General features: G+C 43.3%; 1 protein-coding gene across 1 annotated transcript; it reads left to right on the top strand.

Annotated features, from left to right (window-relative positions):
* The first annotated feature begins 555 nt into the window (after positions 1-555).
* FASTKD1 (FAST kinase domains 1) lies at positions 556-22,382 on the top strand. Its single transcript, XM_080928121.1, has 14 exons — positions 556-1,136; positions 1,719-1,787; positions 4,040-4,165; positions 5,004-5,402; positions 7,008-7,118; positions 8,195-8,326; positions 9,837-10,323; positions 10,975-11,089; positions 13,326-13,454; positions 14,894-15,025; positions 15,508-15,621; positions 18,405-18,543; positions 19,580-19,694; positions 22,190-22,382. Exons 1-14 carry the CDS (start codon positions 802-804, stop codon positions 22,283-22,285), a joined length of 2,499 nt encoding a protein of 832 aa, XP_080784247.1. The 5' UTR covers positions 556-801; the 3' UTR covers positions 22,286-22,382.
* The last annotated feature ends 962 nt before the right edge of the window (positions 22,383-23,344 follow it).

Here is a 23,344-nt window from a genome sequence, read left to right as displayed (position 1 = left end):
GGACGGACTCGCCGGTTGTCTGTGGCTCTGCTTTCCGTACCCCGCTGTGTTCCTCCGGAGACGCGCAGTTTAGCTTAGCAGCAGCGGAGTCTCTACCTGTCTGGGTTCTCGGTGGCGCACAGCACCATTGCCATCTGGGCAGGTGGAGGCCAGTTCTCCCGCGGGCTAGGTGTTCGGTATACCTTTAATCTGTGAACCGTGGGGCAGTGCGACACTCGAAGCCAGCTCACCGCACTTCCAACTTTGTCCCACTCCCAAGGCGTCTCAAGGTCACCTTTTTGTAATCTTAGTAGATTGGGCTACAGGATGAGACACGATCTCCACAAACAAGCAGGCAAATACTCTTAAAAACAAACAAGCCAGTTTTGATTTTGTTTTTTAATGCTGCTTTTTTGGGCAGAATTGAAAAGAATCGTTTTAAAATTAGGTTCAGGAAGAGATCTCCCTCCGCCCCCGGATGTTTTATTTTGGATCAAATCTAGTTGGTTCAGACCAAGAACAAAGTCTGTAATCCAGACAAAAAGAAATATCCTCGTTACTTGAAACTTGAATTTGGGGGACCAATTTGATAGTCATGAGATAAGAGTAACCAAGGTTAACCAGTTTTTTACAGATTCTATTGGAATGGATTTAGAGCCGCCCGCCAGGATGGAAATCAAACATATGAATGAAAGCCAATTTTTATACTGTAACATACCTGACTTCTAGCACAGATGCTCTTTTTAGAAACAAACAAAGAAAGAAAAATTGTGTGAAGAAAGGAAAAGAAACCTCTATTTTGGAGACCTGTCCGTTATAAATATGTTCCGTCTACGAGGCATCTCTCTACTCTCTTGGAGAGCGTTTCCGTTCCGCCCCTTCAGTTGTGAGTCATTAATTATTCAGATGCAGAACTGTACAGATGAAGAACAAGTGTTTGATCTTATTGAGAGAAATAAAGACACACTCTCAGAACAGCAAGTGGGCTGTGCATTTAATGTACTTTGGCAGTTTCAGAAGCAGAAGACCACCTTGGAGAAAAATGTTGAGCGTGTTAGAAACCATCCTCAGTTTCTTAATCTTTGCAGTGTTACGACAAATCACATCCCAACACTGAGTGATGAAACCCTGGTGGATGTGCTATACAATGTAAAACAGTAAGTTGCCTTTCAGGTTTATGAAAAGAATTACAGTATATATATATTTTTTTAATTGTATTTTTCTTTCTTTTTCTTTTAAGATTTACTTATTAACTGTGTATTATACCTGCAGGCCAGAAGAGGGCACCAGATTTCGTTACAGATGGTTATAAGCCACCATATGGTTGCTGGGAATTGAATTCGGGGCCTCTGAAAGAGCAGTCAGTGCTCTTAACCTCAGAGCCATCTCTCCAGCCCTCCAGTTTATATTTTAATTTTTAAAATAATCCTTTAAAAAGGGAAAAGCCGTTCTTCCAGGAGATAGTTTTTCTGATGATGTCATATTTGAAGGATATTTTGAAAGATATTCTTTGATACTAAGTAGTGATATAGTTTTGAAAATTAGGAATGTAGAAATGGCTAGCTGGTTGACTATGGAATGTTAGAGCCATGTTGGTTGGCTAAAGGCTGAGACTGTAATAGGTAAGTGGTCACTCTTCAGATTAATGTCTGGTACAAGCCAGAGTTCTATCTCGGTTGCTCTATCTGCAGTCTCTTGGCTTTGGTGACTAAGAGGTTCTCTCCCTTGTTTGTATTGAGGTTTGCAGTTGAGTCCCACCACCCACTAACTGGAGCACTGGTTACGGAAGGATGGAAAAGACTGGAAAGGCAAGTGTGCTGGGCTCGTCATAGACATCAGGGCTATTCTGGGGGAGATTGTCGAAATGGAATATGGGAAAAGAATGAAAATGTACAGGAAAAAAAAATATGTCCTGGGCCTGGGGATATAGCTAAGTCATCAAAATGTCTGTTTGCATTCGTGAGGCCCAGGCCTTCCAACCCTAGCTCCACATTAAGTCAGCTGTGGTAATTCACTCTAGAGGTGCAAGGCCGGAGGATCAGAATTCAAGATCATCCTTGGCTTTTTGGCATGTTTGAGGCTTGCCTGGAATACATGACACCCTGTTTCTGAAAAAAAAATTTTTAGTTTGAAGATTTGTTGTTTGTTTTTACCCTGAGGCAGGCCTTCCCAGAACTTGCTCTATAGACCAGGCTGGCTTCAAAATCAGAGATCCTCCTGCATCTGTCTCCCAGTGCTGTGTTCGACGCCACGCCTGGCCTGTTTGAGGAGGGTTTTTAATTGTGTCAAGAGTAGGCAGGTATTTCAGGTGCCCCCCACTCAGCAGGCTTCCGTACACTTCTCCACATGCATATTAATAAAATGTAACCCTGGTGATGGCACAGGCGTCATGAACTAATTGCTTCGACTCTTGAAGAGTTCTGCCTCAGAAAGAGGATTCTGATTGACTCTACAGCAAACAAACAAACTTAAATATCGGGGTTGAAAAGGTGGCCTCGCAGGTGATTCCTAGCACCTATATGGTAGGTCAGAGATTGCTGCTACTCCAGTTCCTGAGAAGCTTCCTCAGGCTTCCACGGGCACAACCAGCACACTCGGTGCACAGACATACTGCAGACAAAACACCCAAACACACGGAATAAATAAGTATCAACAACAACAGCCTTGGATTGCAGGGCTATGGAAGAAGCAAAGGAGAGGCAGCCGTTGGGTGGAACGGGAGGGCATGTGACACTGTTGAGCATGCCTGGTTTTCTGCCACTCCGTTTCTGTGAGTGGGCAGTGACCACAGAGTACAGTCAGCTTCAAAGCTTCCTAAAGAAAGTAAGCATCTACACCAATATCTGTTCCTGCTCAATGGTACCTTCCCATCTTAGCTTGTTTCATATTGCTGTCAATACATTTTGACTTCACTCAGAAAGGGAAAGAAACGAGAGCAAGCTTCAGGTCCAGAGCTCTTGGATACATTTTCATGGTCTGAGTTTTTCAGGCAAATGGATGGAACTAGAAAATATCCCGAGTGAGGTTACTCAGACCCAAAAGGACGTGTATGGCAGATACTCACTAATAAGTGGATATTAGCCAACAGATAGTACAGAAAACCCAGGACACAGCCCGCAGGACTCAGGAAGGTTAACAAGCCGAAGGGCCCAAGTGAGGACGCCTCAGTCCCATTTGGGAGGGAGAAAAAAGCAATCATGGGGGCAGAGGGAAGGGGGGACCTGAATTGTCTGCAGTTTTGGTTGTTAAGTGTTGTGCTGCTACAAACTTCCTTAGGCTGAAAAGTAGAACTTTTTTGTTTTTTTTAGATTTATTTGTATATGTGTGTTGGGTAGGGGGATATGGGCACCTGTGTGCAAGTGCCTGCAGAGGCCAGAGGAGGGTCTTGGATCCCCTGGAGCTGGAGTTAACAGCTAGTTGTGAGCCACCTGATGTGAATGCTAGAAGGCCAACTTGGATTCCCTGGAAGAGCAGTGTATACCACTGAGCATCTCTCCAGCCCCAACACTGGTGCTTTTAATAAACGAAATAAACGATAGCAACAAATTAAAACCTTGTTGCTGAGAATGTAGCTTAATGTTAACATGCTTGCCAATGTGCATATAAGCCCCCGGGGTTTGCGCTCCAGAACTCACAAAACAGCAAAGAAAGGGAAAGGAAAGCAGTGAAATGTGGAGCACTTCATTTTTGTCTTGCCATTCACTTGAAGAGATTGGATCCTTCTTTCCTATGCATAAATTCTAAAAATTTGATGTTCTTTTTAATTTAATGTTTGTATTCTTAATTTCATACAGTGTGTCTTAAGCATATTCAAAATATACCCTTCGAAACATAGAAACATACCCCTCACTCCTCCCAGATGTGCTACACATCTGTTCCTTATTTTTATACTGTTGGAGCTCAAACCCAGACTCACGGCCTTGTCTGTACTTGCTGGGCACACGCTGAGTTCCTCTTGTCTGAGTAATAAATACATTAGCATTTTTGTTACTTTTTATTTCACCACTGCAGCATGTGTTCTTATTGGTACTAATGATCTCACTTGCATTTCTCTTAATAGGTTTGATACTAATGTGCTGTCAATATTTTCCACTTGCCTGGCCGACCAGCATTTGTATTTTAGCCCATTAATGGGAAAAATTGCTGACATTGTAAATAGGAAACTGGAAACCATACAGGACTTAAGGTACCTCTGTCTGGGAGCATTGTTGTAGGCCTGCAGGTACAGACTTTGGGTTCAGATAGAGATCTGTCAGTCATCATTTTCAACTTCATCTCTTGTGAGCTCATCGCCATCACTTGGAAAACAGCAGTGGTAAAAGCTACTTGATATTGTTGAGCTCTCTAAAGCATCTAAGATTTTTAACTCACCAAGTGTCTTTCTCAGGGTTTCTATTCCTGCACAAACATCATGACCAAGAAGCAAGTTGTGGAGGAAAGGGTTTATTCAGCTTACACTTCCACATTGCTGTATATCACCAACGTGGAAGTCAGGATTGGAGCTCAAGCAGGTCAGGAAGCAGGAGCTGATGCAGAGGCCATGGAGGGATGTTACTTACTGACTTGCTTCCCCTGGCTTGCTCAACCTGCTTTCTTATAGAACCCAGGTCTACCAGCCCAGTGATGGCTCCACCCACAATGTGCTGGGCCCTCCCCCCTTGATCACTAGTTGAGAAAATGCCTTACAGCTGGATCTCATGGAGGCATTTCCTGAGGCTCCTTTCTTTGTGATAACTCCAGCTTGTGTCAAGTTGACACAAAACCAGTCAGTACACCAAGTTTGTCTGCCATGTTTCAGCCATCTGTCATGTCTTCACATGTAGCAGCAGAAAACATGATATTCCCAAGTCAGAGCCAGATGACTGTTTCTCATGGTGCTAGGAGAAAAAAAAATGAATAAATGAATGAGACAGTTTATGGCATAAACAATATGCTTGCTAAGTTCTTGCCATATCTAATTATTTCATTTAGAGTTGGTTGTTTTTGTTAGTGCTATCAAAATGTGTATCTTTTTTCTCCTTCAGGGCCTTGTCTGTCTTGATGGTCAGCATTTCTTCTTTAATATCACCCGGTTTTCAAGAACGTCTGGTGACCAGAACTGAACTTCTTTTCGATGCTGTAGATTCTTCCAAGGTCAACATTGCAAGAAGGATATTACTGTTTCTTCGAAATGTCAAATGCAGTCATTACCCACTGTTAGAGAGGTGTAATCAAGTGTTTGTAAGAAATATAAGCCACCTTGATTTGGAGTCCATCAGTAGAATCCTTAGTCTGTATCAGTCTCTACAGTTCCATAGCTTTGAATTTGTTGAAGTGGCCCGGAAGAGGCTGTCTGAGATGAACCTCCCTTCTCATCATCCGGAAAGCTTTGTCAGATTGTTTGCCTCACTGGGGCCCGTGGCCAGACCTGAGATAAAGAAACAGTAAGCTCACTGTACAGCGCATTACTGCTCATGCTGGGTTCTTCAGACCACCCGGGTCTGCTATGGAAGGGGCATTTCCTGTGACCCTCTGTTCTTTGATTCTTCTGACTTTCATTTGCTTTTCCAACGTTCAGACTACTGGTGTGTTCTACACAGTGGACCAAGATAAAAGATGAGGGGTGCCACCTTGGTATTTTGATTAATTAGCCCTCCCTGGGTTTGCATAGAAGCATAAAAGACTCATGACCCAGCAGAAGAGAGTGGGCGGTTTGGGCCATAACAGTCTAAATGGTGCATCATGGTCCATTACGTCATCATATTTACCATCAAAGTCCTCAAGTTTCTTTTGTTCATGGTGTTTTATCACCAAAACCCTAACTAAGGCAATGCTAATGTAACATATGTTACAAATATTTATTCGAATTCTAGAACAAATAGTTCTGTTATTATAAATGATTTTATATATATACACACACACATATAAAACCTAGGTATATTGAAATAGAAAATACTAGTAATTAATAAAAATAAGGGCACACATACTTCTTTGGGTATAGTGGTGCCTGGCTGTAATCTCAGATCTTTGGAGGAATATTGTGAGTTTGAGGCCACCCTTGATTACAGAGGGAGTCCCAGGCCAGCCAGGGTTGCAAAGCAGGACCTCATTGTGCACACACACACACACACACACACACACACACACACACACACACCCTATCACCACCACCACCACTTAGGTGCACAGTAACAGGTGCCCTAAAGCACCAGGCTTGAGAGAGTTGACTCAACTCTTAAGAATTTCTGGTTTCATAGGACATTGGTATAGATACAAATATTTGGAATATTTAGTTGGATTTTTTGCTGTGCTGTGAGTTGAACTTCCACATACCAGACAAGCACCCTTACTTATTTACTTTTTATGTGGAGACAGTTTCACTAAGTTGCTCAGGCAAATCTTGAACACTTGAAGTTCTGTTTCAGCCTCACAAATATCTGGAGAATAGATTTGTGTGTGGCATTTGGTTGGATGTGATATACATAGGAATATTTATGATACTTTGGTCAGATCTTATTCCACTTAAAACATTGAGATATTGGTAAAAGATGAGGAAGATATTAAATTAATACACAAATATCATTAGTTTCTCCCTTCCTAGGCTATGGGGCTAGAGTTAGGCAGTGCATAAGATTCCCCTACTCGGCATAAGTATGTGGCGTGTTTAGAATTATGGGAGTCTTTTAAATACTTTTAATTGTCTATGTCTATGGGTATTAGCCTGTGTGGATGCAGAAGCCCTCAGTGTCCTGTAGAATTGTAACTTCCTGGAGCTGTAGTTGCGGGTGATTGGGACCCACCTGACATGGATGGGAACTTGAGTCTTCTGTGAGAGTAGTACACAGTCTTACCTGCTGAGCCATCTCCCCAGCCCAGGAACGGTGGTAATCTGTAGGTAAGGGCCATGAGCTCTTCCCCTTAAACAGGGCTTCCAAGACCTCCACGGAAGAGGGATTTGTAGTTTTCTATTGGGTTCCCCAAAGCAGTTTATGAAAATGAACTGAGAGCTAGTTTTCTGACATTAACAAATTATTTACTTTTGTTTCTAGGCTAAAATCAACTATACTACTGATGTCGGAGGAGCTGAGCGGCCAACAAGCGCTGATTGTGTTGGGAGCAATGGAATATATGGAAAGCCGAAATTTACACTTGATTAAAAAGTAGTCTTTCCTGAAGTTCATGGTGCTAAGTTTAGTTGTCACTCATAAGTGTATATATATATATATATATATATATATATATATATATATATATATATATATTGGCAAAAATACTTGTGTTTGATTGTTTTGAAGTGATAAGGAATGACCACTAAGGCATTGCTTATGTTTCCGTTTGGGATTTCGGAACAGAGACAGAGTTGTTTACAGCTGTTTTTATTTCCTTTCCTGCTGCTGTGAGACTGGAGCAGTGCGTCACAGTGCATAGAGCAAGGGCTCTGTGTGTCCAGAAGTGGACGTGTCCCACTGCCACCTGTAATGTCTATAGCTTATTGGTAATGAGACTTAAGAAGGAAAGGAAACCCGTTCAAACTGCATACGTTTAACTTTTCTTTATCATGTGCCACTTTAGTCTCATTTCTCATCACTTTTCCTTCCTTCTCCTCTCTCAGTCGAGGTTAGCATATCTACATGAGGGCCAGAAGGTTATAACAGGGTGTGGAATTTGATGCATGCTCTGTGAGTCTCTCTCTCTCTCTCTCTCTCTCTCTCTCTCTCTCTCTCTCTCTCTCCCTCCCTCCCTCCCTCCCTCCCTCCCTCCCTCCCTCCCTCCCTCCCTCCCTCCCTCCCTCCCTCTCTCTCTCTGTTAAAGCTATGCTCTTCTTTAAAAAGTACCTTGTAAAAACATCACGTGTATGAGTGTTTGGCTTGCATATGTGTATTTGTGACGTGTGCATACCTGGTACTGGCTGTTGTTGGATCCCCTGAGACTGGGGTTACAGATCATTCTGAGCCGCCCTGTGGGTGCTGGGAACTAAACCCAGGTCTTACTGAACAGCCATGCTCTTGACTGCTACATGATCTTTCTACACCTCGTCTTTAAATCTACACTTCACGATTGTTCTCTCTTTTAGTTATTTATGTTTCTGCCAACATCTCGAGAGAGTTCTGTAAAAACAGAAAATGAGATAATTTTGCTGATCCCCAACGTGAAGTAGAGTATTCAGTATGAAGTCTGTCTAGCAATCGCTTAATAGAAAAGTGATCGGCTTGTTTATAGTATGTGTTCTTTTTAGGATTGCTTCTGTTGTGTACAAACATTTGGATGACTATAAATCCATAGAGCTACTGAAGATAATACAAGCGTTGACTTTTCTACATTTTCAAAGTAAGGAGCTTTTCATGAAACTCAGAGAATTACTCCTCAGGTAAGATTTAAGTAATTAAAAAATAAAGTGTTGGGGCTGGAGAGGTGGCTCAGCGGTTAAGAGCACTGACTGTACTTCCAGAGGTCCTGAGTTCAATTCCCAGCAACCACGTGGTGGTTCACAACCATCTGTAATGAGACCTGATGCCCTCTTCTGGTGTGTCTGAAGATAGCTACAGTGTACTCACATACATTAAATAATTAAATCTTAAAAAATCTTAAAAAATAATTAAAAATAAAGTGTTAAATTAGCATTTCATTTCAAAATCTATCCATGTCGCTGGAATTTTCTGGATAAAACTGAATGGCTTCTTACTGAATTTCTAAGGTCTGGATAACACTTAGCATGCTGCATATGTGAACTCTGAGAGTGATCTCCACTAAATAACTAAACAAACATAGAACGGTAATGTTAATAAAATAGCATTTTTTTCATACAGTTTTCCATTTACATTAATAATTGAAAATTACCTTATTTTCTCTGGATATTTAACACTGTGCTCTAATTTGGAAGTTACACAGTTTTCCATTGATTTGATTGGGCCAAAATGAAATATTACTAACTTTAATCTCTACATTTACTAATGAATGACAGGGCCTCTACCAATGTACTGTGACTAGCATGGAATATTACGTTTATTTTCCAAGCAATCTGTGGTGTGTGTGTGTGTTCTTTGTTCTTCTTAGGTAGGATTTCAGAACTTCAAAACAACAAATAATAAAATCATAGCAACTCAGTTTTGAATTTAATGCAATTGAGTCATTTCTTCTACTCTTCCAAATGTACAGGTGCCTTAAAGTGGCCAGTTTCTAATTTGTTCTTTAACAATTACTGTTCTCGAAATGGAGTTGCACATCTTTAATCCCAGTACCCAGGAGGTAGAGGCAGAGGCTGGTGGATCTCTGCGAGTTCGAGGCCAGCCAGGGCTACACAAAGAAACCCTGTCTCAAAAAACAAAAACAAAACAAAAAAGAAAAAAAACAAAAAGGAGTTACTGTTCTCATGGGGAGATAGTTGCTGTGCAGATTTAGAGAAGGAGGATTAGAGAGTGAGGTTGTGTGTCTGCCTGTCTGCCAGAGAGTGTGTGTCTCTCTGCCAGAGACTTAAGGCTGTGTGTCCTGTGCACATAATTAAGAAGGGAATTGAATTGGTATTATTGAAGATCCCCATGCCAGGGTCTGCTCAAGGTCACAGCAGCTCCTGATAGTCACGCAGACACAGAGCTCAGACTCTCCCCAGGATCCGCACTGTCCCTATGCCGGTCCCTTCTTCCCTTGACAGTTGGTTTTTTGTTTTTGTTTTTTCATCAAAAAAGTCTGGAGCATGGTTACGTCACTTTAGCCTTTCTTTAGTGACCCCTTGAGACCTGTCCCCTGTGAATAAGACTTAAATGAAGTAGCTTTCTAAAGTTACCTCGCCTGTGAAGAGCAGTCGTGTAGCACTAGTTTTTGTTGTTGCTGGTATGTTGATTATGGTCTTTTTTTCCCCTCCTTTTTCCTGTACGTGATAGTCGTTTGGAAGCTAGCGTCACACCTGGTGAGATTGCTGTCCTGGTCTCTGCCCTTTCCAAGCTTCCATACCCTCACCTCAGCGAAGCAGCCGTCTCCCGAATTGAAGCAGTCTTGCCACAGTGTGACTTCAGGGAACTGAGTGATTTGGTGATGGGTCTCATGCGCTGGATTCAGAATGACCACGTCTGTTTGGCCAGTACTACTGCAAAGCAGCTGGACCTCCTTCAAAAACTAGATCACTGGGGCCATCACCGGCTACAGCAGAGCACCAGCTTGGACCTACTGTGGGAGGAGCTTAAGTCTCTGAAGGGAGAATGGCTTCAGGAATCCTTAGTTGAAGAATCAGTCAGTGCTCTGCAGCGTTTTATGGATGAGATCAATTACAGCAATGTTGCCAAAATCTCATCTTTTCTTTCCAAAACCAACTACCTCAGCACGCTGCTGCTCGATAGGATAGCTTCAGTGACTGTTGAGCAGATTGAAAAGGTGAAAATTAAATGTTAGACATGGCGTTTACTCCGGTATCAGCTTCTAGAAACACACCTTCTTATAACTATAGAGACTTCATTACTTGGCGGACTTAGATTACAGCGTGAAGCTTAAAACCTCACCTCTGGCTTCACCAGTTTGGTCTTTTTCTCTTTAAAACCACTTTCAGATGGGGGTGTGATGTCACACTTATAACGTCAGCATTTAGGAGGCTGAAGCAGGAGGATTGCCAAGAGTTTAAAGTCGAAGTGAACAGACACAGAGACCTTGTCTCAAACAAAACAAACCAGAGTGGTAGCTTTGTTCCTCTAGCCATAGATCTAGAGAGATGAGTGGTTGGCCTTTATTCCTTCAGCCCTAGATCAGAAGTCGGGGGTTTTGTTTTGCTTTTGAGACAGGATCTCATTATGTAGCTCTGGCTGTCCTGGAACTCACTGTATAGACCAAACTCTTCTTGAATGCACAGAGACCTTCCTGTCTCTGCCTTCTAGTGCTGGGATTAAAGGCATATGCCACTATGCCCAGCTAAGATTAGAAGTCAGATTCATTCATTCATTCATTCATTTAGTTAGCTAGCTAGCTAGCTAGAGACAGCATTTGTCTGAAATCTCGCTGAAGCCTATATTAAACTCTGTTTCATTTATACAGATCCATCCCTTCTCAGTCCTTGCTGTCATTCTCCCATTCAGCATTTTGAACTATGATCCACCTCAAAAGGATGAATTTTTTGGAGCATGTGTCCAATGCTGTAATTCTTACTTAGGTAGGTAAAGTGTTTGACAACATATTGAATGAGTGGCCCAGTAGATTCTTCTTGTAAATATGAGCCAAGAGCTGTTTCAATGGCCTTCAATAGTGGGTATTCAAAATAGCTGGAAATTCTGTACTACTGGGTGTGATGGTGTGTTTTTGAAATTCCAGCACTTGGTGAGGCAGCAGAAAGATCGATCGCTTGATACCAGCCTGGACTATGGGGGGAGTTCAAGTCTACCTGGGGTGGACATCTATCTGTGTTGGTCCTTGACTTTGCTCTTGAGGGTCTAGTATTTGTCACTGTAGTTCTAGTTGGCTGACCCAGGAGCTTCCTCGAATGCTCTTGTTCTGCCTCCCATTTCCCCGAGCTTTATGTGGTTCTGAGGATCCAGGTTCTCAGACTTGCTCAGGAAGCTCTGTCTCGACCCACTGAGACACCTCGGCCCATCTACCTCATATTTTGTGGCATGGTCAGTACTGAACCTAGAGCTCACTGATGGGGCTACATTGGCTGGTTGGCTGAGCTGCTGGGATCCTTCTGCCTCCCTCACATTGGGTTACAGGTGCGTACGGCCATGCCAGCATAAAAGTGGGTTCTGGCCGGTTGGACTCTGGTCTTCATGCTTTTGTATAGCAAGCACTTGACCCTCCGAGCCATCTACCTAGCCCTGGCCTTGAAGTCTTGACCCTTGTGTGCAGCTTCATTAGTGCTTGAGTAATAAGCCCTTTATCTGTTTGTTTTGTGTTTTATTTAAAATGAGATTTGTTTAATTTTATCACCACCCCATTTCTTTTTCTTTTCTTTCTTTTTTTTTTTTTAAATAATAAGGACTGGCTGTTTTAGTGAAGATGTGTTGTTACCGATTGGTTACTAGTGGTGGCCGTGTTACACGCTGTCTACAGAAGTACCTTGTTGTGGTACATACAACATTTAAATATTTTTTTTTTTGTAATTTTATGAGTGTTTGGCCTCCATATATGTCTGTGCACCACTTACATGCCTAGTCCCCATGGAGACCAGAAGAGAGCATTAGGTCCTCTGGAACTGGTGTTAATAGACGGTTATGAGCTGCCATGTGGATGCTGAGAATCAAAGTAGGATCCTCTAGAGCAGTGGTTTTCAACCTTCCTGATGCTGCAATGCTTTCAGACAGTTCCTCGTGCTGTGGTGACCCCAACCATAAAGTAATTTTCATTGCTACCTCATAACTGTAATTTTGCTACTGTTATGAATCATAATGTAAGGAATATCTGTGTTTCCAGTGGTCTTAGGTGACCCCTGTGAAAGGGTCATTCAACCCCTAACGTGGTTGACACACTCATGTGTGTGTGTGTGTGTGTGTGCGCGCGTGTGTGTGTGTGTGTGTGTGTGTGTGTGTGTGTGTGTGTGTATATGGTGTGTGGTGTGTGTGTTTTATGGGGTTTTAGACTTGGTATGTAACGTGTGTGAGGTTAGCCTTGAACTCGTGACCGTCCTGTCTTCACCTTTCAAGCACTGAGGTCACACTATTGTGCCTAACTATTTGCCTCATTCGTGATTTGGTCTTTTACAAAATAAATAGAGCAAAGAAATCCAAACGGAAAGATGTTTGTTTGTCTGGTTTTGAATTTAGCCCAGACAGACCTGCAACTGTAATGTAGCCAGGCTGCTGTCAAACTTGTACAGTCCTCCTGCCTCAGCCTCCAGGTGCTGGGATCCTAGCTGGGTGCCACCATAGCTGGAAAGAGGTTGTCTTTTCTGTCCTGTATTCTCATGCCAGTGGATTATGTCAGTTTGTCCTTCTCCTACCTAAAAGTGGCCCCCTCTGTCTCTGTCTGTTTCTCTCTGTCTCTGTCTCTCTTTGTCTCTCTGTAGCTTTTTGAGAGACAGGGTTTCTCTGTGTAGCCCTGGCTGTCCTGGAACTTGGTCTGTAGATCACAGTGGCCTACAGAGGACTCACAGAAACGCCCCTGCCTCTGCCTTCTGAGTGCTGGGATCAACGGCGTGTGCCAGCATGCCGGGCCAGCAGTACTTCCTTTTGTCTGTCTTTCTTTCTCTGCCCCTAAATTACTGTTGACTTGTGATGGTATACATTAATTTTGTGTTGATATGATTTGTTTTCTTTTATATCATTAAAAAAACTTGACTATATCTAAACAGCTTGCATATATATATATATATATATATATATATATATATATATATATATGTGTGTGTGTGTGTGTGTGAAATATCTGTACATTACAGTTTTAAACTTACTTTTTAGGTATATTGGATCCTGGTACATTAGTGTTTCTTGGCTTTTCTTTGGCCGTACTTGGATGTTTTCCAGAAGAGCTGCTAAAGAACATGTTTAACATCAAGTTCCTAGCCAGATTAGATTCCCAGCTTGAAAGTATGTATCTACTTTTTACTTTTGGAGCGTATTACGTGCACTTTATACACAAGTGTCAGTTGTGTCCATAATGAAGCATTTAAAGACTGATAACGTCACTTCCTGTCAATAAAAGCTTTTTTGATTGCCTGGGAAATAGATTAATGATAGAATGCTTGCTTAGCATTTGTTAAACCCTGAGTTTCATCTCCAGGACTTGTAGGGTAGAGATGTATATGTGTACGTATATATGTAAATAGAATTGTAAATACATAAAATATAAAATAGGTACCTAATACGCACACTTAAATATAACTATGATTTTAGCATTTGGGAGGCTGGGGCAAGAAGATGGCTGACAGTGTGAAACTGACCAGTCCAGCTGGAGCCTTGTATTGAGATCCTGTCTTTAAAACATTACGAATATTATAGAAACTTTGGAAAACACAGTAAACAACATCAAAATTCGATTATATCCCTAATTCTACCTCCAACAAAACTGCTATTATTGGGGTGATATCTGCCTTTCCTTCTTTTTGTTTTGTGTGGAGAAGATTGAGCCCAGGGCATTCTTCTGCAAGCTGAGCAAACTGCCTTATGCTAACCCCACATGCTTGGAGTATTTCCTCTGGTCTTATATAAATACTCCTGTGTCAAAGTGTTTTAAATGGAGATCTTAAATTGCTTTTTTATTTTTATTTTTAAAAATGATTTATCTTATGTGCATATGAGTATACTGTAGCTGTCTTCAGACACACCAGAAGAGGGCCTCAGATCCCATTACAGATGGTTGTGAGCCACCATGTGGTTGCTGGGATTTGAACTCAGGACCTCTGGAAGAGCAGCCAGTGCTCTAACCACTGGGCCACCTCTCCAGCCCTTAAACTGCTTTTCCTGTTTGCTGATTTCATTGAACTGTGTTATGAACAATTCTCCGTGTCATAAAATATTTTTGATGTCATATCTTTACTAGATTCATATCATACTGTTATATTACTATAGAAGAACTTCATTATCTGAAACTCGGACCCCCTTTTTTCAGAAAGGCAGTGCTGTGGATTGAACCTAGGGCCTGTGCATGCACTGCAGACATACCGCTTTATTTACATCCTGGGATCTGTACGTCTTGTTTCATAGATTGTTCCTCATTCATCACAAATAATGAATGCGGCACAAGAACCATAGATTGTTTCCTTAGGATAAATTACAAAATACAGAATATCATAAAGATGTCAATGAAAATACTTGGTAGCATCTTTTAAAATATAGCTTTAAAATTTACAAAGTGTAGAAATTTCCTTAATCATGTCACCAAACATTATCAACCTAAAACGTGAAGCATTTGTGTACTCGTGGAGTTGGAGTGCCAGCCAGGAGTGGGTGTCATGATATGAAGAAGCGACTTGTTTCTGCTGGGTCTGGGCTCTCCACAGCCACTAGTGATGTGTTCTTAATTTCAGTTTTACCTTCGAGTCTCAGCGCAAGGATCCAGTTCCGCCTCATGGAGTTAAATAGGGCAGTCTGCTTGGAGTGCCCCGAGCTGCAGGTCCCGTGGTTTCATGACCGCTTTTGTCAGCGACAGTTTAACAAAGGTTTGACTTTTCTTTTGCTAAGAGAGTACAGTTAATCCCAGAACAGATTATTAGGTACTATATTATTATCACTGTAAAGTCTAAATGTGTTTAGAGTTTCCAGGAGGGCCTTTGGCTTGTTAAATACTTTTGAAAGTGGAATTCATTTTGCAGGAATTTAGCTGGGACACTGGAGCACAGGAGTAAGCACTTGTCTCCTCTTGAATGTAGTGTTCCTCCACATGGGTAGCTCTAGGCTCGCACCGTGTTTATGTACTTCTCGTGTGTGCCTGTGACTGCTCTTGTGGTGCCTGTGGTGTGTGTGGAGGGCCAGTTCCTTCCTTCCACCTTTGTCTGGGCTCTGGGGTTCAAACACAGGTCCTCAGGATTGGGAAGCAAGCACTTGTACAAACCTGCTGAGCCACGTGCCAGCCCTGAGGCTCTGTGTAAACATGCCTTGGTCAAATTAGGATGTCTTTTTAATTTTTATAAATTTTCCTAAGATGCCATTGTTATGAATGGAGCGCAACAACAGATCTATAAAATGTTAGCAGAGGTCCTGGGAGGACACCGGTGTGTCAAGCCTTCCGTTCTTTCACCGTATTACCACACAGTGGGTAAGTCACCTGCAGACACCAGGCCTTTTTGGACCAAACTCACTTTAATGGAGTCTTTAAATTAGCTGGAACTTTAAGGAAGGTTTACACTTGCTTGTAAAGATTTACATGTCTAATAAGCATTTCCCCTGCATGGAAGTGCACTAAGTATAACCTTAATACTCAGGACAGAAGAGGGAGCCATGTCCTGTGGGGCTGGAATTACAGATGGTGAGGAGCCACACTGGGTGCTGGAGACCCAGCCCAGGAGCCACACTGGGTGCTAGAGACCCAGCCCAGGTCCTCTGCGGTGGCCTTAAATGCTCATTACTGAGTCATCAAGCCCCAGGTTTATCATTTCTTTTCAAAAATTTTAAATTTTATTTAATATTTCTTTACAGTCCAGATTTTACCCCTCTCCCGGCTCACCCTCTGACTGTTCCATATCCCACACCTCCTCCATCTGTCTCCACGAGGATGTACCCACCCCACCACCCACCATCCTACCAGAAACACCACCACCCCCCTTCCTGGGGCCTCCAGTCTCTTGAGGGTTAGGCGCATCTTCTGTGACAGAGTCCAGACCCAGCAGTCCCCTGCTGTGTATGTGTTGGGGCCTCATATCGGCTGGTGTGTGCTGCCTGGCTGGTGGTCCAGTGTCTGAGAGATCTCAGGGGTCCAGGTTAGCTGAGACTGCTGGTCCTCCTACAGGGTTGTCCACCCACTCAGCTTTTCCCTAATTCAGCCACAGGATCAGCAGCTTCTGTCCATTGGATGGGTACATATATCTGTCTCTGACTCTATCAGCTGCTTGTTGGGTCTTTCGGAGGGCAGTCATGACAGGTGCCTTTTTGTGAGGGCTCCATAGCCTCAGTAATGGAGTCAGGCCTCGGGGCCTCCCCTTGAGCTGGACCTTCTTTTCCTCAGGTTCTTCTCCATGTTGTCCCTGCAGTTCTTTCAGACAGGAACAATTATGGGTCAGAGTTTTGACTATGGGATGGCAACCCCATCCCTCACCTGATGCCCTGTCTTTCTACTGGAGGTGGGCTCTACAAGTTCCCTCTCCCCACTGTGGCATTTCATCCAAGGTCCCTCCCTTTGAGTCCTGAGAGTCTCTCACCTCCCAGGTCTCTGGTACTTTCTGGAGGGTCCCTTTAATCATGAAAGTTTTCAAACAAAAGTAGGCCAAAAAAAGAAAGGAAGAAAGAAAGAAAAAAGAAAAGAATTCTCAGGTTCATTCCTATGGCTCAGCTTTGATAACCATTCATATTTCTGTTATTCAGAGGAAAAAAAGTTAGTCTCCACCAAAGCTAACGTAAAGCCCAGATTCAGATTCAATAGACATTTCTGAGTCTTCAAAGTCTTCAAAAGATTCTGTCCTACCTGGACGTGGCGCATGCCTATAATCCCACTGCTCAGGAGGTTGAGGTGAGCCTGGGTAACAGAGCAAGACCCTGTCTCAAACACACAGGAAGGGGTAGGACTCCGCTGCTCTTCTCCAGATGTTCCCATACCCTGAGTTTTCTTGTGTGTATGGGTTGCTGTATCTTATAAGGCATGCCCACGTGAGTTTATCACCTCCCGAAGGCCCCCCCTCTCAACACCATAGTACTAGTGATTAACTTCCATTGTGTAAGGTTTGGATAAGACCATCTTTCCTAGATTGTTTTCTTTTTGTTGCTGTTGTTTTTTGTTTTTTGTTTTTTGTTTTTTTTTTTTTTTTGGAGACAGGGTTTCTCTCTGTAGCTCTGTCCATCCTAGAGCTCACACTGCAGACTTTCTATTGCTGTAATAAACATCGTGACTGAAAGCAACTTGGGGAGGTTTCTTTCATCTTATAATTTGTCGTCTATCATCCAGGCAAGTCAGGGCAGGAGCTCTAGGCAGGAACTGATGCAGGGGCCATGGAGGATGGGAGGAGGCTTTGGAACCTCTAAGGCTCCGCCAAGTGATACACTTCTTCCAGCGAGGCCACACTTCCTGAGCATCCTCAACACAGTGCGCCCGGGAACCTGTACTCAGGTGCCCGAGAATATGGGGAGCATCTCTTTCTAAGCACTACATAGAATAGCGCTGAGATGTGGCATGTGTTAGAGTTCAGTTAGAAATGAAGCAGGAAGGTAACTTGAGCCTAGGGATTCTTGGCCAGCTAAGCCACATAGCAGGATCCCATTCTCAACAGCAAAAAGGTAGAATCATTTTAATTTCATAATATTCACAAGGGAAGCCAGAATAGCATGTTTCTACATGTACCATTCCTTCTGCATTGATTGTACCATTTTGTCTAAGAAAACCACGTCTGTGTCACCGTAGTTACGTGCAGGTCATTTAGGAAGGCTTGTCCTTGCTTTTACCAGTTTTCAGATGGGTTGTCCTAGCATCCTCTGAACATGACCAAGAAACTTACAAGATCTTAAAAGCAAACGTTGTTGTTACGACAGTCTGGCTACCTGCATATTTGCTGCTCCTGATTTACCTGCCTTAGCGTCCTAGGTGCTGAGACTGCAGGCACATGTCACCATGCCTGGCTTAAAGCAAAACCCTTTCTATGACTTGGCCTGGATCAGTTCTAAGGGTAGCCAGCTGTGTGCTGTAGTTTAACACTTGCTTGGTATTTATTGATTTCCAAAGGAAAGTACCGTTGGATAACACCTTACAAAATAAATTAGATAATCAGGGAGCTACATTGCTCTTTTTGCTCTCTGAAATACATGTATGTATACATATTCGTGTAAATATTAAACTTTTGACTGTTAGAATCTATCTAATTTATACTGTTGATTCTTCTCCCCTTTTCAAATAAGATTTTGAGTGCATTTTGGATAAACGAAAAAAACCTCTGCCTTACGAAAGCCATGGCACAACTCCCGGAAAACCCCTGGGGACGCACTGGGACTCAAATACCTCAAGAGCTGAGCCAAGGCTTCCACCAGAAGCTGAGAGGTAATTCCGTTTTATGATATTCGTGAACCATTATATTTGGCATTATACCAAAGCCTCTTTCTTTAAGGGTTGGCGAGAGCAGGTGCTATTCTGACATCCCACACTGTCTGCCTCTATACCTGTCCCTTCTACCTTTGTAACCTTCCTTCGGCCGCCACTGGCCAGCAGTCTGTGTAAGTGATGGCCTCACCGCCCTTCCCCAGGAGGACAGGGTTTCTTCTTTGTATGCGTCCTTCTCCCCTGTGAGAGCACCCGGCCATGTCTGCACTGCCGCTCTCTTCACACACCCTGGCAGACCGTGGCTGTGCCGCTTTGACTTCTGGAAGAAGCTGTCTCATGGTGTGTGCTGGGCAGAGAGAGATCCATTAGATGTTTTACTATAATTTCTATAAATGAAAAGCTTTGACAGTTACTAGTTTCTTCAGTAGAAAAAGTAATTTGGGGCTGGGTGCGGTGGATGCCTGTCACCCCAGCACCCGGGAGCTAGAAGCAAGCTGATCCTTAGTCCAAGGCTTGCTTGTATGAGTTACTTTCCTGTTGCTGTGACAGGACGCCATGGGCAAGACTACTTAGAGAAGTATTGTTGCAGAGGGACAAGAGTCCACCGCTGCTGAGACAGGGGAGCGAGGCAGCAGGCCGTGTGGTGGCTTGAATAGCCGAGAGCTCACAGATTGAACCACAGGCAGGATGCAGAGCAAGCAAACTGCGAATGGCACAGCCCAGTCTTAAGGACATACTTCCTTGGCAGCACTGAGCCTCCCCAAGCCTCTCCCAGTAGAACCACCAAATGGGGACCACGTATTCAAATTGGAGGAATGGGAGTGGGTGGGGGGGTAATCATTCAAACCACTTCACTGGGCTGCTTGTTGCTGTGTCTCAGAGGACAAACAAAATAAAAACCTTGGTATTGTACTGATTTATAACAACTTAGCCTTTTGTTTATACAGATATATTTTCCCCCAAAGGCTTATGGCTGCTGGTTACTTAAATTCTTCTGATTTTGGGAAGTAAATAAATATTTTTTTTTCTTTTGTAGGATTGCTATAGAATTTTTGGATGTAAGAGCCTTTTGTTCAAACATCCCTCACTTAAAAGGAAAATCTGCTATGAAAAAGCGGCATTTGGAAATCTTGGGCTATCGAGTTGTTCAGGTATGTTAATCAGGTCACATGATTCAGCCTCTCGGAAGCCATGCTGGGGCGGGAATAGCCAGGCGAGTCTGTAATCCCCGTGCTGTGTGGGCAGATAGCGTGATCCTGGAGTTTGCTCTACCAGCCTCGCTCTGGGCTCCTGCGAGACCTTGTCTCAGGAAATAAGGCAGGGAGTGATAGAGCAAGAAAGACACTGTCTGGTTGCCCTGCACACATGGGCGTGTGTATCTGTGCCCATGTGTGTAACACACGCACACAGTGTAGGCCTGTAATTTCAGCACTTGTAAGTCTGAGGCAGAAGGATCTCAAGTTTGAGGCTAGCCTGTGCCACAAAGTAAGTTCAAGGCTAGGATGGACTACTTAGTGAGACCGTGTCTCAAACAACGTAGAGCTGGTGATAGCGGCTCACATTTGAGAGGCAGAGGGGGGCGGATCTCTGAGTTGGAGACTAACCAACTATATATTGTGTTCCAGGCCAGCCAGGGATACACAGAGAGACCTTGTCTCAAAAAATACATAAATAAAACAGTTTTACTGGTTTGCATATTTATGTTTTGCATGTTGGGCATTCTGGACAGGGTTTAAAAGGAAAAGGATATGTAGTGGGAGATGCCTTCCATTGATGCTGTGGGATGGGGGAGCCGGGAGCAGAACACGTGTTCCAGGCAGTGGCAGGAGGAGCGTCCCACCTGGCTTCTGAGTGGGGAGGCTGGGCTCCGGTAGGCTCCAGCCTTGCCGGTAAAGCACATAGCCTTCCCTGTGGTTGATGTAGCTGCTCTGTTGATTTTTAAAGGTGTATTTTATTTTATTTTTAAGATTTATTTATTTATAAGTACACTGTGGCTGTCTTCAGATACCAGAAGAGGGCGTCAGATCCCATTACAGATGGTTGTGAGCCACCGTGTGGTTGCTGGGATTTGAACTCAGGACCTCTGGAAGAGTAGTCAGCGAGTGCTCTTAACAGCTGAGCCATCTCTCCAGCCCTTAAAGTTGTATTTTAAAATTCATTTGTGTGAGTGTTGAGTGCCGGCCTGTGGGGGCGGAGCCGTCGAATCCCTCCGGAGCTGGAGTTTCAGGTGCTTGTGAGCCTCCTGACATGGGTGCTGGGAACCTAACTCAGATCCTGTGCAGGAGCAGTGTATGGTCTTCACTGCTGAGCCATCTCTGCAACCCACGTATATACACTGAACTTTATGTATGAAACCACTTGATTTCAAAGAAACATTCAATATAAAACTGTTTTTAAAGCTATTTTCTTCTACATTGTGGTACCATTTAAATCCTTTATCCCTTTATATGGCATAGGAAGTTAACAGAAGTGATTTTATTACTGTTTGGGGAGAGACTCGCTGACTCTGCAAACAGGCTAACCCCCTAAGCACTAAAGCCTGACAGCCTAAGAAATGACGTAGCGCGTTTCTTCCTTCTTATGTCGCGCCTACGTCCCCACGCATGCGCACACGGTATGTGCAGCATTCACAACAGAGCCCAACAGACATGCTCAAAACGCCCTGCCAGCCAAGGGTCTGCGATGAAAGCTGTGGTTTTTGTCTTTCCCTTTAAATTTTTAATCTGTTTTATTTGTTTATGAGTGAGTGTTCTGCCTGTTTATAGGCTTGTGCATCATATGTGTGCCTGGGGTCCAGAGAGGTCAGAACAAGCACTGCTTATAATAGCTGTGAGGTTAAGGAAATACTGAGGCTGGTTTCTTGCCCTGTTTGTTTGTTTGTTTTGCTTTAAATGTTATTTTATGTGTGTGGTCGTTTGCCTGTATGTGTATCTGATGCCTTAAGAGGCCAGAAGACAGCTATGAGCCACCATGTGGGTGCAGACAATCAACCCCAGGTTTGCTGGAAGAGCAGCAGTGATTTTAACCTCTAAGGCATGCTTCTATTCTCATCTATCCCCCCCCCCCGCTTTTTTTAAATGGGAGGGGTGTAGTGGGGTTGAGACATGGTAGTGTGTTATAGCCGTGCTGGTCTAGAACTCTGTGGTTTAGCCCAGTCTGTCCTGACTTTTGGTATTCCTCCCGGCTCCGTTTCTGGAGTGCTGGTAATACAGCTGTGAACCACGCCTGTGTTCTTTCCTATTTGGGGGTGGTGAGTCAGAACGCTAGTCAGTAACATGCTTTTATTTATAACATTTCTGGAGACTGAGAAGCTCCAGATCCGGGGCCTAGCACATGTGGTGTCTTTGGAGAGCCTGTTTCCGTATCTAGACAGTACCTTCTCCCTGTGTCCACCTTCCTTAATGTTTTAGCACACACATACACTAAGCAACACGTCATCTACACAGCTCATGTCCTCAGAGACCAATCAGATTATTTCTACATTTTACAGCTGTGTTTATGTTTTATAAATCTCCGAAGCTTATGTATTCCCCTCAGTAACTCAGTTGGGAGCTCCATCTGATGGTGAGAAAATCAAATTAACACCTTTAGAAGCAACCTTTAGTTGCTCTAAAACTTTTATTCAAACTAACTGCCTGCTTCACAGGTCCCTTACTTTGAATGGAACTCTATGGCAATGTCGACGAAGGACACACGGATGGACTACCTGAGAGAACATGTCTTTGGAGCAGGCAAATCATGACTGTAGTTTTCGTATAAAATGACTGTGGGGGGCTGGAGAGACGGCTCAGAGGATAAGAGCACTGGCTGCTCTTCCAGAGGTCCTGAGTTCAATTCCCAGCAACCACATGGTGGCTCACAGCCATTTGTAATAGGATCTGGTGCCCTCTTCTGGCCTGCAGGCATACATGCAGGCAGAACACTGTATACATAATAAATAAGTAAATAAATACATAAATATTTTTAAAGAATAAAATGACTGTGGCAACCACTTATGTATTTGCTTATGATGCTTAATTAAAAAATACTAAGGGCATATATTCAGAGTTGGAGAAGCCTGAGGTATTTGGGACTATCAATAGATCTATTGTGGTTTAATCAAATCAAGTAGGAAGTGGGTTGGGAGTGTAGTAAAAGGTCAGAGCTCACAAGTCAACAGCTTACGACCTCAAGGCTCCTCCCAGTGAGACAAGAAGCCATAGTAGAATTTTAGCAAAGAATACTAAGGATGCATAGATCTTATATTTTTTAATTTTTTAAGTCTTAAGTAGATCTGGCTGGTCTCAAACTGTGGTATTCCTCCTGTGTCTGCCTCCTAAATGCCGGGAGTATAGGCATGAGGTACGTGGCATCTTGCCTACCCTTTTAATAAGTGAGTTAATCCCAGCACTCTGGAAGTGAGATAGGAGACTTGCTGTAAGCATGAGGTCAACGTGAGTTCCAGGCCAGCCTAGGCAACAGTGTGAGACATTGTCTCAAAACACCAACCCCTCAAAACAAAAAAAAAAAAAAAAAGAAAAAAGAAAAAAAATTCGAAATTAAAAATTTTTCTGTTTTTTTTTTTTTTTCTTCATGCATGAAGATTTTATTTTGATTAAGTCACATCTACCTCTCACTTCCCTCTCCCACTCCTCCTGGGTCCCCCCTCTCTCTATAAATGTTTGAATATGTAACCAAGTGAGTCTATGTGGTGTTGCTGCCTGCACTTGGGCCTGGGCCTGAAGGAAGCTCATGTGCTCTGCCTGCAATTGCTGTGGCTTCTAAAGCAGGAGTGGGCCTTGTGGGCTCCACATCCTTGCTT

The sequence above is a fragment of the Micromys minutus genome, assembly GCF_963924665.1.
Source record: "Micromys minutus genome assembly, chromosome: 13".
Taxonomy (NCBI): domain Eukaryota; kingdom Metazoa; phylum Chordata; class Mammalia; order Rodentia; family Muridae; genus Micromys; species Micromys minutus.
Note: the sequence above shows the minus strand (reverse complement) of the source record. Positions and strands in the feature narration are given on the sequence as shown.